Below are 15,423 nucleotides of genomic sequence, written 5' to 3'. Positions count from 1 at the left end.
TATATATATATATATATAATTTTATATTACATACGAGTATTATATTAACTTAAATGAGTACACTTGCTGGCTCAGTTCTTAGAATCATTGCTTTAAATTATATTTAATTCACGATGCGGAATGCAGGTTGTAAATACCCAGACTTACCCTCCAGTCATATAGGTGGCGCTAATGCGTCTTAACATTGCCTGGTCGTCGCCACAAAGTGAGTCATGCGCAATAGTCGATCTGTTTGAACCTTGGAGCTTGCTGTCGTTTCCACAGGACGTCACATTGTATTCCTCGTTTCCAGAAACGCTGCTAAGGAAGCGTCCCTGTTTCATACAGTTTGCCCATTGAAGTCATTTGTGTCCTGTACAGAATTGAAAGAGCAACAATTTAACGGTATTCTTGTTTTATAAGGAGGAATTTGAAGCCAGTTAGGTTTACGTTTGCAATGTTGTGAAAGCAGCAAATAAGCTAATAGAAAACGCACTGACTCCTTGTAACGTACGCCTTTTTTCATTTAACGCTAACGTTACTGCACTTGTAGTCCGAAGCCTTTCCTCCAAAATGATGAACTATTCTGACTACGACTCTGACGGATATTCGTCTGATGAAGATGCAGACTACGTCCCATCAGGTGAGAGCGGTAAACACCTTGCGTTGTCCAAATGCAGTGCTTAAGTAGGCTACTGAAGGAAAACACCTTATGGAAGGTTCTAGTGGGTTTAAATGCTCAAAGTTGAGCTAATTAATGTAACACATAAGATGACTAACGTTAACATAAAGTTATGCATTAAGCACGATAAACTAGCTACAGTGTCAAATATCCAGCAGCTGTGGTAGCCTACTAACCCCTTAACGTGACGCTCTTCCGTTAGAGATTGTCTATCATTTGTTCGTGCACACACCTTTATGGTGAAGCTGCTGGAAGTCAAGGTTGCTCGCGTCATATCGTGTCGTTTGTTATCAGGCCGTCTATGACCGTTATTGGACTCTTTTGACACATTGTTTAATATGTATACAAACAGATGTGCCAGCTGGTGTACCAAGGCGGAGTTGTAATGCATTGAGAGGTGTTTCTATTTTTGTGTCCTCCTTATTTACGAACGTCATGGGGCTGAATATTAGAAACACCTCTGAATAGAATGCTGTCCAGTACATCACATCACCAACTATGGCCTCCATGCTTACAATATAGAATTGAATTCAGCACTGTTGATAGTATGTTAAACACATGCACAATCTCAAGAGATCCATCTGAAAGGAAATGAGCTGCTTTACATGAGATCCAACTCTTGAAATGTCTCAAACTAAAAAAATCTAATTGTATATTTGTTAGCTTTTGATCACAGGTTGCTCAGAAGACAACAGACATTTGTAGAACAATAACATGTTAAATTAATACAGTCACAACACGACTTTGCTGAAGTTCAGTAAATTGTTATATATCTGTTTATCTATATATCTGTTAATCAGTTGGTCTGTGCGTGTTCACATCCTCTTTCTACTCATTCCCTCCTCAGACGACAACCTCAGCGAGGACGACATTAATGAGTGTGTAAGAGAAGAGCCTCTGCACGAGGGCGACAGTGTGCCGCATCCGCACGATGTCAGCAAGAAGAAGAGGAAGAAAACAGACATCGGTGTGAGGTGAGAGGCTTGAGAGAATACTATTTAAATATGATTACATCTATACGAGCACTTTGAAGCTCTCTGCATACTCCTTGAAAGTCGTCTACAAAGCGATGTCATAGTCAAATTCCCATGACAACCCAACGACTCTGCTGGGGGTCACAGCAACTTTGCGGACTACAAATGAGCTGAAACCCCGATGTTGATGCACGAAACATCAAACCTTTCCTCTGGAACGCCGTGTAATTACAAGCATAAAACATGTAAATGCAAAGTTGTCTGCGATACAGCCAGAAGAGCACATTGAAGTTGAGCCTAAATACATGTTAGGCTCCACTTTTCCTATTTTGTTCTGATGTAGACCTGAAACAAAACTTTACTCCAACATCTTGGATGAAATAGCATTTTATCAGCAGGCATGTTTAGTGGCTTTTCCTGAATTGTTGAGCAGAGACGTCCACCATTTTTAACCAGTTAACACAATTCCGTTGCGTTTAGTACAGTGTGTTTTATTTTAAACCCTTTGATCCCCAAAACCCACTAGCAGGTTTGAAAAGCAACTTTTCTTTTGTTGTTGTTTTTTTTATTGCCAAAAAACACACCGTTTATCATATTCAGAAGCGACATTATTGCCGGATTTTTTTACTTTCCTCAAACACATCGTGTGTGATGAACGCTTCTGTCGGAAAAAAGCAACAGAATCAAAGCTTAACATTGTTCTATTTGATCTGAAACACTTTCTACATTGTCTCATTTTAAATTCCAGCCCAAATAAACTGTATGGCAGACCCTGTAAACAAAACTATTGAATTCTGCACTCTCATTCAGCCATGATCGGCCTGCTGAGACGAGCAATGACGTGACAAACACTCTGAAACTCCGACTGAGCTGCAGGCTGCTGAACACAAGTGAGGAGAGGACCAGAGAGGTTGTACACATTTAAATCGTACAATACGGATAGCACTTGGAATTACAAATTCCGAATTCAAAGGCTATCCTGGATCAAGGGATTAGCTTCACGTTGCTCTCAACGTGGTGGCGACTAAGCCGGCGGCTAGCAGCTAACAGTGCTAAAATTGCAAACAACGACAACAGTGCCGACAGAGCTAGCTTTGTAACAGCACCGACAGAGCTCGCTTCTGCAACGACACCGTGGGTCGGGATGGGGGATATCAGCGGTAAACTGCCGTATGAGCGCAGTGCAGAGCGTCAGCGATTAGCTTGACAGTTGGGGAACGCTGTGATAACAACACACATTCAGAAGGGGGAGCGACTTAATCCTCTGCTTGGGTACACATCTCTCCACTATGTCTTTATGTAAATAGTTGTTTTGATGCTCTGAATTTAGCAGCTTTTAATTAATGAAGATGATTACCTTTTATTCACTGGTATCCTCGGACAAATCTACAGAAAGAGGAAGAAAGGAGTGCTGAAAGTAGACGAGGAAGAGATAGACGGAGGCGGAGCAGAAGAGTCGCGGCCACCGCAGGAAGAGGTGGGAAGAGTCACGATGGTACGGGACGACGACGAGCGACAGAAGAAAAAGTCTGACGACCTCTGGGCCAGTTTCCTGTCCGATGTCGGATCCAGACCCAAAGACCCCACACCCGCCTCACAGTCTAGTATGTCACAGAAGGTGAATGTGTTCTCAACCTAAATGTACAGCTATGGTGGGGCCATGTTTTAAAACACTTGGAGGGAACCAAATTCTTAACCAAACTTTGAAATGAATCATTCACAGGGCACTAGGTTCCACACCCAGATAGATAGAGAGGCTTGTTTGTTTTGTTGGACTTAAATTCTTCCACTTCCAATATATCAGGTGGATTTAACAATATGAAGCATTCATTATCAAACCTACCATATTTTCTCTGTGTGTCTGATGTCCTTGTCTCTCCCTTAAACTGAATCTTTTGTTTTTGTCCTCAGGAGGATTCCGCAGTATTGACGGTTGCTCCATTGAGCACAGAAACAAAAGCATCAGAACCTGCTACGGTCACCATCACTAAAGTCTTTGACTTTGCTGGAGAAGAAGTTAGGTGAGTCCTCTGAACATCAACACACAAAACAGTTTTTGGAAGATGGGAAACACAAGTAGATGTTATCAATTAATTTGATTTGGTAAAGATGAAATGAGTACAGAAGCCCTGAGATACAAGTGAGAAAAATAAATTCTGGTGATCCATTTTCTAAGTCTGATCTAAATAGTTTCTCTCCTGACTTAAGAACAGGTGTAAAAACGCTTTTGCCAGGATAGTCTTTCCAAGTTCCGGAGATATGTGAAACAGGTGGGGGAAAACGTTTTGCCAGATAAACAAACACATATTTTATCAGAATCATTTTTCTGAGTAACCTTTTTTTGTATTCATCTGTGAATACAGGTGAGAAAAAAGTGACTGTTTATTGTTGTGATACTCATTTTGGCCACAAGAGACTGAAGTGCGCCCCTAGCCCTTTGTTCTTAATGGGACTAAAAGCATCATGTTTTATTTTACTCTTAATAAAAAAAAAGAGAAAACTATTTCAAAAATTGAAAACTTTTTTTTCACACCTGCATCACAGGACTTCCTTAAATCAAAACTTTTGAAACTCAGTTAAGTTGAAAGTTTCCTGAACTAAATAATAATAATACCTTTCAGTGAATAAGAGCTCCTGGCATCCTCTTTATGTTATGTTCCTACATTCAGTGTAATCAACATACCCCCAAACAATGTTTTCACTTTGGCCAGTAGGTGGTGCCAATAACTCACGCATACGCAGGCTGGATGAGTAAACATCATAAAGTACGTACTTTAGATAGTAGTAATTAGAATAGTAACTTTATTCATACAGCACCTTTTAAAGACAGTTAACAAAGTGCTTTGACAGACAAAAGCAAGGCAAACAAAGGTTCAGTTTAAACTGATAAAACTGTACTATAGATGAAACAAACAATACAATAAATACAAATGGAGAAAATTAAAAAATAGATTAATAAATATAATGAAAAAACCCAAATAAAAGCAGCTCTAGTCATGCTCTGTCGCTTTGCTTTAGTCAGATATGAGTTCAGTTTTATGTGGCTCTTTTACCTCTAGTTCAACTTTCTTGTCATGTATTTGAAATAGAAGGAAATACTGATTCTCGGTAGCATTCTCTGCCTTGCATAATTTGGCACACATCCACAGACTACACCTACAAAAGTCACACAATAAACAGTGATGCATCAGAGCAACAATGTGTGGCACGTATAGACGTGTCAACTGTTGCAGCAACCCAACAATCATCAGCAAGTTCCGTCTGTTTATATAGGGTGTAATGAACATTTTCAGATTTACGCCAGGCGAGAAAACATGTTTGAGCCAGACACTTAACAGCTGACCCTTCAGTGTAAGCAGTAATAACTTTAGAACCGTTAAATTAGCCCCCTGAAACATACACTCAGTTTCAGCCATGACAGTTGATCAATGGCAGCCACACGAGAGTTTCCCATACAACCAGTATAATTATCACTGTGTCATATACTGTATATCACACAGCCTGGATGGATGCTAGTTATGTGGAGCAAGTAATGTTATTGTCTGAGTGGTCTTTATTCAGAAACCAGAAATGATCTCGGTTATAATTCATCTGATTGATTATGCATGAAGCTGTGCACTCTGTAATTACACAAGCATAAGATTAGCACACGGATGACGGTTGTAACTTATCCAACAGAGCCACGATAAACGCTGCTGGCTCTAATGTGTGCTGTGCACGTTGTAGACCAACAGTGGTGTTTAGGTGAACTCTGCTATTGGCTCCAAATATTTTAAAGAGTGCCGAGGTGCCCTCGTGTCTTTTTGCTTTATTCTCCATGGGACTCCGATGCCTTCCCCTCGCCCCACCGAGTGCTCCGTGTATTTATGCCTGCATATAATCAGCATACATAACAGGGAAAAGCATTTTCAGTGTCGCCATGATGGATGCAAGTGGTCGGGGAGTCTGTGCAGTGCTGGCATTCCCAGAGGACACAGCGGTTGTTCCTCATATAGCCTCCCTGTCTCATCCCCCATGGTGGGACACGGACAGATGTGTCTCTCTTACCGTGTGTGTGTGTGTGTGTGTGTGTGTGTGTGTGTGTGTGTGTGTGTGTGTGTGTGTGTGTGTGTGTGTGTGTGTGTGTGTGTGTGTGTGTGTGTGTGTGTGTGTGTGTGTGTGTGTGTGTGTGTAATTTATACAGTGTAGCGTGTGTGTAGCGGGAGAGGCTGGCCTGCATCCTGTTTTATTCTTTACTTTTCAACACAGAGGTTGACATGCAGCTCAGCAGCTGTGTAGATGAGATATGTGTTGATGGATCTTGGTTTTTTGTCACAGCTTACAAAGTATGTTATTCCTGTTAATTTGTTAAGGAAAGTGCGCATTAATCAACATTTGTTTTGATATGCTTTGTGTGTGTGTGTGTGTGTGTGTGTGTGTGTGTGTGTGTGTACATATACATCAGTGCCGTGCATTTTATACCTGGGCCTTCTGTGCTGTCCTACTACAGTTGAATTACCTCCTAATAACCTCATTATGATTCATCAATCCAGCAAACCTGCAGCGGATCCACGCATTCCACCACATAAGAGCACGAGCCATTCAAATACTATTCATAAAAACAACACGATAGACAAATGAACAGTAGTAACCTTACTATATAAAAAAACAAACGCAGTTTGTGACTTACCGAGACTTAAAGAGTTTTATCCCAGTACATCGTTTCAGTTCCAGTAAGAAGTCCTTCTCGATTCATGGACGCCAGTGATGACAGTCGAGCCTCCCCAGTTGTATTTCGCCGGTTTGCTGCGGCAGGTTCGCAGCGGGGCCGGGATCCCACCTCCGCCGGGGCGCCCACCGGCCAGCGCAAACCGCAGGTCAGGGTGCGGTTGTGGAGCTGTTTCCCTGCGAAAATGTTCGTTGAGTTGTAGATCCACTCGAGTCTCTCCAAAAGTTTTCAAATGCTATGGTGTCCTCAGGTTAGCGTAGCATAGCTCCAAACCCAGCCCTAAAATGTGCAACGCTTCTCCGACGCTGTTAGCAAGAAATACCGTTCATACAAATCCTTTTCCTGCTGAGTCAGGGCTGCCAGCTGTTGACTGACCATTTCTTACGATGTCCAGCTTTTCCTGAAATGTCCTTCTTTCTTGAGAAAGGCGTTGTCAGTAACTCCGCCACTAAATCAGTTTCTCCTCCTTATTCAGCCATTGAGTGTTGAAAAAACAAAGCTAGGTAAAAAAATAAATAAACTACACCAAGCAAAACCCTAAAATTTGTATAATTTCTTCCATATCTTTCAATTTGAACTCTTACTCACCCAACTAAGCTCTGCTGGCAAGTTAAGTTTTGTTTCACAATAGTCACGTGCTCGCCCACTGACCAATCACAGCACACACTGCACCTCACTGCAGAGCTGCTCCTGCAAACTGAGCTGTGTGTTAATCCTGACGTAGTTGTAGGCCAGCTAGAAGGCTCTGACACGTCAAAGAATACGCCCAACATGTCAAACTAAAGATCTGATTGGTTGAAGACTATGTCAATCAACAATATCGTCCCCATTCACTTAAACTGCAAAGGGATTCACTTGTGAGTCTGCAGGCCTGGGGCCTCTCTTCTACCTAGAGACACAGAGGTGAAATCTGATTGGATAAAAGCTCTACTTAAAACAAGCTGCACTGGAAGCAGAGCAACTGAGGAGCACAGTAGCTGTGCAATGAGAAAATAAGATAATGGGAAAAATATTTTTATAAATTATAATACATGTATTTAAGATAAATTATAAAATAGCTCTAACTTTGTGATTCTGTTTAGGCCAGCAGAGAAGGCTTTGCAGGCCCTGACGGCCCACCACTGATATATATATATACACACATATACACACATATACATGATCAAAGTGCTGCACAAAATGGTGAGCAGTCAATATCCCTGTGAAGCAAGCAAACTAATGAACACACATTACAGTAACTCATTAAAACCCGAGAAATGAAGCCACAAACCTGTTTTTATTTCAAGAGGTTTTCAGTGATTCCTGGTGGTGAAGGGCCAGTATCATCACCACCATGTACTAACTGTAGCAACTCTTGTCCTTCTGCTGTCATTTTAAATCCAGAGTTTAACACGTTACGTGTCTGTCTCACACTGTCAGGGTGAATAAAGTGGTATCGGCAGACTCCAAGGAAGCTAAGAGTTATCTGATGAGCCAGAACACCGAACAGGAGGAGAGTGGAGACGAGGAGGAGGACCCATCACTCGGCCAGCCGGCTCTTCCTGGCACCAGGTATGCACACACCTGTACACATAACGACCCCCCCCCCCCCCCCACAGTACGGCTGTGCAATATTGGTATTGTGATATGAGATTCGATATTGTCTTAGATTTTGTGTGTAGGCATGTGGATTTAGTATTGTATTGTATTATTGTATCTGTGCACGCCTTCCCTCCAAAACCCTCAGACAGGAAACGGGAAATCATCTTCTAACAGACAGGAAGTACAGTGTGTCCACAAGCAATTTCCTATTTATGTCTCAGCACTGTGTGTGTGTGTGTGTGTGTGTGTGTGTGTGTGTGTGTGTGTGTGTGTGTGTGTGTGTGTGTGTGTGTGTGTGTGTGTGTGTGTGTGTGTGTGTGTGTGTGTGTGTGTGTGTGTGTGTGTGTGTGTGTGTGTGTGTGTGTGTGTGTGGCAACAGGAAATAGACATGCATGTACTCTCTCACACACACACACACACGGTCAGTTATTGTTTGTTTGTTGCAGATTGAAATGATGCTGTTATGTAACGTCACAGTAATAAAATAACATAAGAAAATATGCAAAGTTTTAAAGTGAAAGTCAGCCTCTACCTTATTAATAAGACTTAAATGCAATTTAATTAAAGTGATTAGGAAATAAATTATTGTATTTTTACTTAAATATTTGCTTTGTGTTAGTAGCTTTGTCATACGGTGTGTAAATGTGACCGGCAAAAAAAACAAATATGAAAATGTCCGGTTTATCTCATGTATTTAATTCATTTTCAAATTGACCAGATTTCTTTCACACCACAATCAGACATTTTGATATCTTGTGGATCCCAAACTTAAAGGAATACTACAATATTCCTGAAAACACTTTCATTCTGATGGACTTGAGAGCTTGAGTGAGGATGTTGTTAGCCTAGCTCAGCATAAAGACTGGAAATAGGTGAAACAGCTTATCAACATCCATCAACTTTTCATCTTACTCTCAGAAAGAAAGTGAATAGGCATATTTCCCAAAATGCGGAACGACTCCTTAAACTCAATGTTTAGCTGTATGTTGAACCTAATGTGTTGACCTTCATACATCCCGCTGCTTTGTCCTAACTGTATGAGACGAGGCGCTTGCAAAGTACAAATGCAATTTACTAGAAGTCCAGGCTTTACGCTTATATTCTCTGATTGGACAGTGTTCAAAAAGTAACAAGCCAGAATGTGCATACAATAGTATCACTAACTTGGTTGTTAATAAACATTGAAGGTGCTTAAATTGAAATTCAATACATATATGTGATTGAATGTTTGCCTCCATAAGGCTCTCAAAATGGCGATGCCTCAGTCGGCAACAGTGCCGGTAGAGTTCACAGTGTTTACCTGAGGGGGGACCGCAAAGATACGCAAAATTCTAATGTATGAATATATTAAGAGTACAGATAATAAGATTAAGCTGTGGTTAGAGTGGAAGTTTGCACGGAAGCCCTCACAAGTATAGAGGAACTGTTTGTGTTTGTGTTGGTGTAACATTACATTAGCCGCTTGTCATACCAGCCTCTCTATAGAGTGGGACACCGTCTAAACAGAACCATTAATCACATGCTTCAGTAGTCTGCTTCGTATCTCTGTACGTCTTTAATGCTTCCATTGGTCGGACGTGTTACATTCGTGAGGAGAAAAGTCTATTTAGCCCCGATCTTTCAGCAGTCCTCAGTCCTGCCTGTTGACCACGACTATAGTGCATAAAGTGTGAGTTTTGTTTTTAACAATAGGCGCTTCCCCTTATGACAGCTAGTTTTATCTTCATATGTCAAGGAAAATGGGTTTGTGCACACTGGTGGGCTTTGTGCCTGTTTTTGTCATTTATAAGTATAAATTAAGTATAAACTAATTATGTTAAAAAATAATTAGCTGCAAATAGCTTTTTAGGCTACCAGGTAGAGTACACTCTGGCCTATATAGTTAATCCAGAGACAACGTGCAGATTTCTTTTCTACCCATTGACCAATCGATTGTTTGAATAGTTAATAGAATTACTAGAGGTACAAACCGGCTTCCTTCAACACATGAGGAGAACCACACGACATCTTGTTGATAAAGGCTTTCTTCTTATTAGCATAGCTTCATGGTATCTCACTTGGAACTGGACCTGGAAGTTCCCATTTCACCTGGGCTCTCTTGGCCAAAGGGTCACTCACACATACATACAGTCATGGCGTTGATTACAGCTCTGATATGGGCATCACGGCTCATCTGTGTTGGACGATTGTGAGTCAGAGACCATTGCTTTTCCTTCTGATGAAGTCTCTGTCCGTCGATCTCACTCATTAGTGAGGCTAGAACTGTGGCCATCAACATCATGTAGCTCTAGAGATGGTGCTTTAAACGGCCAGCAAAACAGTCTTACTTCATAGTTTCGTTCTGCAGGCTTCCGCACAACTTCAACACGCTCCTATGAAGCGAAAGCATTCTCGAGAAGAATATTGTGGAGTCTCAGTGGAGGGGCTTTGAGTCGAGCTCCTACATTTTCATCAGCTCCTCTCTCTTTTAACCGCCTGCTGCATTCAAACTAACAAGGATACGTGACAAAGACGTTTGTTCCAGAAATAGCTGATGCTAAAATGCATCTCTGTCGTACTTAAAAGTGTAACTCCATGTTGTTCACTGTAATGAATACATTTATCAAAGCTTCAGTGATGTGCTGCCGTTGGTACCGTGTGCTTTGGTATAGTTCCTGCTTTGTTCATGTGATACTTAGAGAAGCTACAAATGTAACTCTTTAAAGAGGCTGGGCCTGGATTGCCTCCACACAGCTCTCACCTCTAACATCACAAGCAAGCAGGGAGGTGGCTGAGCCGAAAATGGTGGCAGGTAGCAGTGCCAGCTAAAGCTTTGTTTACACTCCACGGAGGAGTTCATGCTCAACGCGCTATTCGTTGCATTATTCTCCCAAACGCCGGAGGGCGAACAAACTAAATGAACTGTGAAGAATCAAAAAGACAACGAGTGTAAAAGCCATGAAACTAACCTCCACAATGACATGAGGGATCGTAATGATCTGTAAACTCATATCTCATATTCATAGCCTACTGTATTGCTTTTATACAAGCCCTGTAAAGAAACAAGTCAAGTATTACATGCATTATAAAGGAACAAAGGTTGAATATCTTGCAAACAATTTGATTTGGTTGCAAACTCAAATGAAGATGTTAAAGATCTCTTTTTTCTGAGGCATCTGAAAATGAATCGGCCTTCTTTGTATAATCCCTAGACATGTAAATAGTACTACTATCAGTGAACTATTTTTGTGCGTCTTTAGTGTGCATCCCCTAACGTTGCCCTGCTTGTGTTTGTAGTGCCAAGCGGCCGGCAGGCGTGTCCAGCATCTTGGGTCGCATGGGGTCAAAGAAACAGAAGATGAGTACGCTGGAAAAGTCTAAGATGGACTGGGACGCTTTCAAGTCGGAGGAGGGCATCACCGAGGAGCTGGCCATCCACAACCGGGGCAGAGACGGGTAAGAGACGAGAACTGACTCAGCTATATTGTTGAGCTGAACACGAAAACACTTGTTGTATCTTAACTCAGTAATACTGAAACTGGACATCAGTCTAGCACTTATTGTCGGATTAAGATGTCAAGTTCTCACAAAGTTTGACAGAAAACGTGTAGTTTTTAAAAATAGTTTAAAATAACGAGTTACCCACTAACAATGAATGAGTGAATGTGTTGGGATTAATAAAGATTGTTTATACTGATTTTCTGTCTATCAATGTCATCTCTAGTGATCTGACCAATCCTAAACTCATCATAGTTATTTGGAAATACGTTTGCTGATTCATCTCCATCAAACGAGACGGATGTCACACATGGCTGATATGGGACAATTTTATCTTATCGCAGATAAATCAATATCCATGTCGATGCCGGTTGCTAATTAAGAAGAAACTGAGGTACGAACAAATGCCAAAGATATTTTTTTTAAAAAGCCATTTTGTAGATTTGACCAGCTCAGAATGGACAGAATCTGATATTGAGTTATTGTAGTGTTTTTATAAATAAATATTATAGAGAACCAGCGGCTGTTTTCTCATATGAGCTACTTATTTGCACTGCAAATTGGTGACGAATCCATCCTACATTCCAGCTCTTTAAAGTGCAATCCTTCAGGATTTCAGTCCTGGTTGGTATGGAAGTTCTATTTAAGTAAAAACAAAGGAATTGTACTCAGAGTTTAGCAATCTGGAGTCTTAAGGAGGAAGTTCCATACTATCATGCTATTTTTAATCATTGTGTGCATTTTCTGTGTGTATACAATGAAGAAAAACAAACGCCCAGCTGTAATTCTGCAAATACATAAATATTGCAATACTGCAGATCAGTGGGCCGAAGGCTCAGTAACCATTGTGACTTAACGGGCATTTATTTAAATGAAAATCTTCAAGATTGCCACTTTAAATTCAATAATCCCATAACGCTGACACGGCTCAACCACAGTGAGGAGGCCCAATGGGGAAAACGCTGAGTTCTTAATTATGAAAGAGCAGCGAAGGGTAAATGGGGAGGGAGACATTGATTTCATATGAGCAGGAATCATGCTTCAGTCTGGATCGAGGGGTGGAGAGATGGTGGGGTGGAGGGAGGGAGGGAGGGAGGGAGGGAGGGAGGGAGCCAACGAGAAGACTGGCTACCCTCGGGAAATAACATGAGTCTGCCTCACACACGCACACACATACACACACACACACACACTCCGACAACATACTTAACATGTACTAACTTCCAACCAAGCAGAAGGATGGGGGCTAATTTAGAAACACTTAGACACAACAGGCACTGAAATCATTCTACACACACACACACACACACACACACACACACACACACACACACACACACACACACACACACACACACACACACGACAGGAAAAATTGCATAACTGCTTCCTGTGCTGAAGTGGAAAGAAAAGGTGTGTGTGTGTGTGTGTGTGTGTGAGAGAAAGAAAGAAAGAAAGAAAGAAAGAAAGAAAGAAAGAAAGAAAGAAAGAGAGAGAGTGATGAGCACATGGCTCCTTTAATCGTATTTTTCAGTGAGTTTGTTACGGATAAAAGCCGCTCTAACGTTCTCCGTCTGTGTGTGTTTTCAGGTACGTGGAGCGGAAAAACTTCTTGGAGCGCGTTGACCACCGCCAGTTTGAGAGAGAAAAGGCCGTGCGACAGAGCAACACGAAAGACTGACGGCACGCACGTCCGCACACACACACACACACACACACACACACAGTGGAACAGATGTTAAAGCTCCCTGTATCTCGATTTCTCTGTCTCTAATGGCAGAGTTTCTACTCCCCCGGTAAACTTAGCTCAAAGCGGCTGGTGTCTATTTCAGGACGGGGGTAATAATTGGCTGAGTTTGAGTGTTTCCTGTGCTTCCATCCACGTGAGAACCAATGAGAGTGTCGAATCTTCACACTGAAGACAATCCTTTGAGGAAGTGAGGTCACTCTTGCCGGTTCTTCTTCCTGACGGGGCTGATGTAGGAGTCAGTTTTAGGGTTAAAGAATAAATTCCAGTTTTGTTTTATTTTTGTGGTTTTGTCCATTGTGTCTATATTTTTTTTATTTACATATAACATTGTACTCAAGTTAAGTCTGACTGGTTATGAACTACTCCTAAAACAAAATCCAGGATGAAGTAAACCGGTACAAATCGAGGAAAAGAAACCGGCCCCACACGTGTACATTTTGAACATTTCTGACATTGGCAATTCTCAGTTGAACTATCCAAAAAGACAACAAAGCTCCATTGCCATTTTTCAAAGTATACTCCTACAACGGTTCGTATGATGTCCTACGAAAAGTTACTCCTCATTTTTCCTGCGTTTTTTCCTGCGAAAGCTGGCAATAAAACCTTTGCTCGTTACATCATACAGTGTTTTTTACATAAACTTCCGTCTTCACAGGAAACTCAGTTAGGTTTAGGAAAAGATTGTTGTTTGGGTTAAAATAACCACTGAAGTAACGTTACTGAAGTCCGCCAGTTATGTGACAAAAACATCAACGTTGACTTCTCCTTTTCGTGTCATATCCGTGAATTAGGGCGCATTACTTTTCATAGGTATTTGCTCGGAATGCTTGATGAGACCAGCCTGACTTTTTCTATGGGGAAAAAAAGCTTATGTCATCAGAAAAAGTTGAAATATTGAAGTTGCATTCAAGTTCTACACACATGCTTTAAAGGCAGGGTTGGTAATCTTCTTCAAAAACATTTTGGGTATTTTTTGTTAAAATTCTTATTACATCTCGACAGCAATCAATAAATCAAATGCTCTGACAAAAAAAAGAGAAGAAAAGGAAACAGTATCTGTGGCTGTCACCAGACTGTTTATAAGCCAGTCCAATCATTTAATTCAGCCCGAATGATTTGATTGGACTGGCTACCCACCTACGCTTTTTTTTGCTGCCTGTCCATTTATTGCTCGTCAGCGGAGTCTTCCACAAGCTATGTAGCGACTTTGGTAGGTAGCGATTCTAGCTACTTTCTTTGGAAAAGAGTTTGCAACACTGGGCTGTGTTTTTCGGTTGGATAATTTTTTTAAATCTGGTGTACTCTAGCTAGTTTCTCAAGATTACCAACCTTGCCTTTAATCCGCTGACGGAGAATAGATGTTGGGGCTCCTCATAAAGACAGTAACGGTTAAATCTGTCCTTTGTGTTAAAGGTTTTGTTACATTCATGCCATTTCGGGGTTTTATTGTTCCAATGTTCAACCAAATTTGTGTTTTTGAAGTCTTTAATGATGTTTTTGGGGGTTGATGTAATACCTTTGAATTTACACTTTCATAATTTGTAAACCATCATGGGACACTAAGACTCACCACTGAATTGATGATGACATGTATTCATACGTTCAGGTGACAGGCTGTGCTGGGACACTGTACAGAGCACCGTAACGCTGATCGATACCACAACAGACGTAGAATCAATCAAACTGCGCCTTATCCATCATATCAGAGGAGGACCACACCGGCCGCCCGTCCCTCAGGTGCTGTTTGCTTTGTCCTGCTTATGAACAAACATGGGGACGAAGACCGGGTGTGAGTGTTAGTTTGACTGTGGAGTGTTGGTGCAGCTCTCTGTTTATTGTAAATATTAGATATTCAATAAACACAAACGGATCATTTTGAATATGCTGGTTGATTTATTTTTGTTTGCTGAGATGTTAGACTGTTTGTTCTCGGAAGTAGGCGGTGAAAAGCCTCCATCATTGTTCTTCTTCACTGGTGTAATTTTCACCTGGAACCCCAAAACGGTCAATATTCAAAGGATGAGACATGAAATAAGTAATCATGTGAATAAATTGTGTAGAATACGTTGCGTAACCAAAAATCTTCATTATTTAGATGAGAACGGATGAAATTTAAGTGGTCTCTTAACATTTATGTTCCCATTAAACAAAAGCATTGTGAATTGTGTTTAGATGGAAAAATATTTTGTTGTGGGTTTTTTTAATGTATCTAAAATACTTTTCTTATGATAATCCACGGAAATCCACATTTAGAAGACTTCAAGGAGGTGGA

The 15,423-nt window shown here is 41.1% G+C and overlaps 1 protein-coding gene across 1 annotated transcript; it reads left to right on the top strand.

Moving 5' to 3' along the window:
• The first annotated feature begins 337 nt into the window (after positions 1 to 337).
• Positions 338 to 14,968, top strand: cfdp1 (craniofacial development protein 1). Its single transcript, XM_079163698.1, has 7 exons — positions 338 to 622; positions 1,509 to 1,635; positions 3,028 to 3,253; positions 3,547 to 3,656; positions 7,763 to 7,894; positions 11,201 to 11,359; positions 12,992 to 14,968. Exons 1-7 carry the CDS (start codon positions 553 to 555, stop codon positions 13,080 to 13,082), a joined length of 915 nt encoding a protein of 304 aa, XP_079019824.1. The 5' UTR covers positions 338 to 552; the 3' UTR covers positions 13,083 to 14,968.
• Positions 14,969 to 15,423: the final 455 nt, after the last annotated feature.

This window comes from Pholis gunnellus, assembly GCF_910591455.1.
Source record: "Pholis gunnellus genome assembly, chromosome: 7".
NCBI classification, from domain to species: Eukaryota; Metazoa; Chordata; class Actinopteri; order Perciformes; family Pholidae; genus Pholis; species Pholis gunnellus.
Note: the sequence above shows the minus strand (reverse complement) of the source record. Positions and strands in the feature narration are given on the sequence as shown.

Coding starts and splice junctions, on each gene's coding strand:
- cfdp1 (XM_079163698.1), top strand. CDS start 553: ATGATGAACTATTCTGACTACGACTCTGACGGATATTCGTCTGATGAA. Junction 1,636..3,027: donor AAAACAGACATCGGTGTGAG/GTGAGAGGCTTG, acceptor ACAAATCTACAG/AAAGAGGAAGAAAGGAGTGC. Junction 3,254..3,546: donor AGTCTAGTATGTCACAGAAG/GTGAATGTGTTC, acceptor TTTTGTCCTCAG/GAGGATTCCGCAGTATTGAC.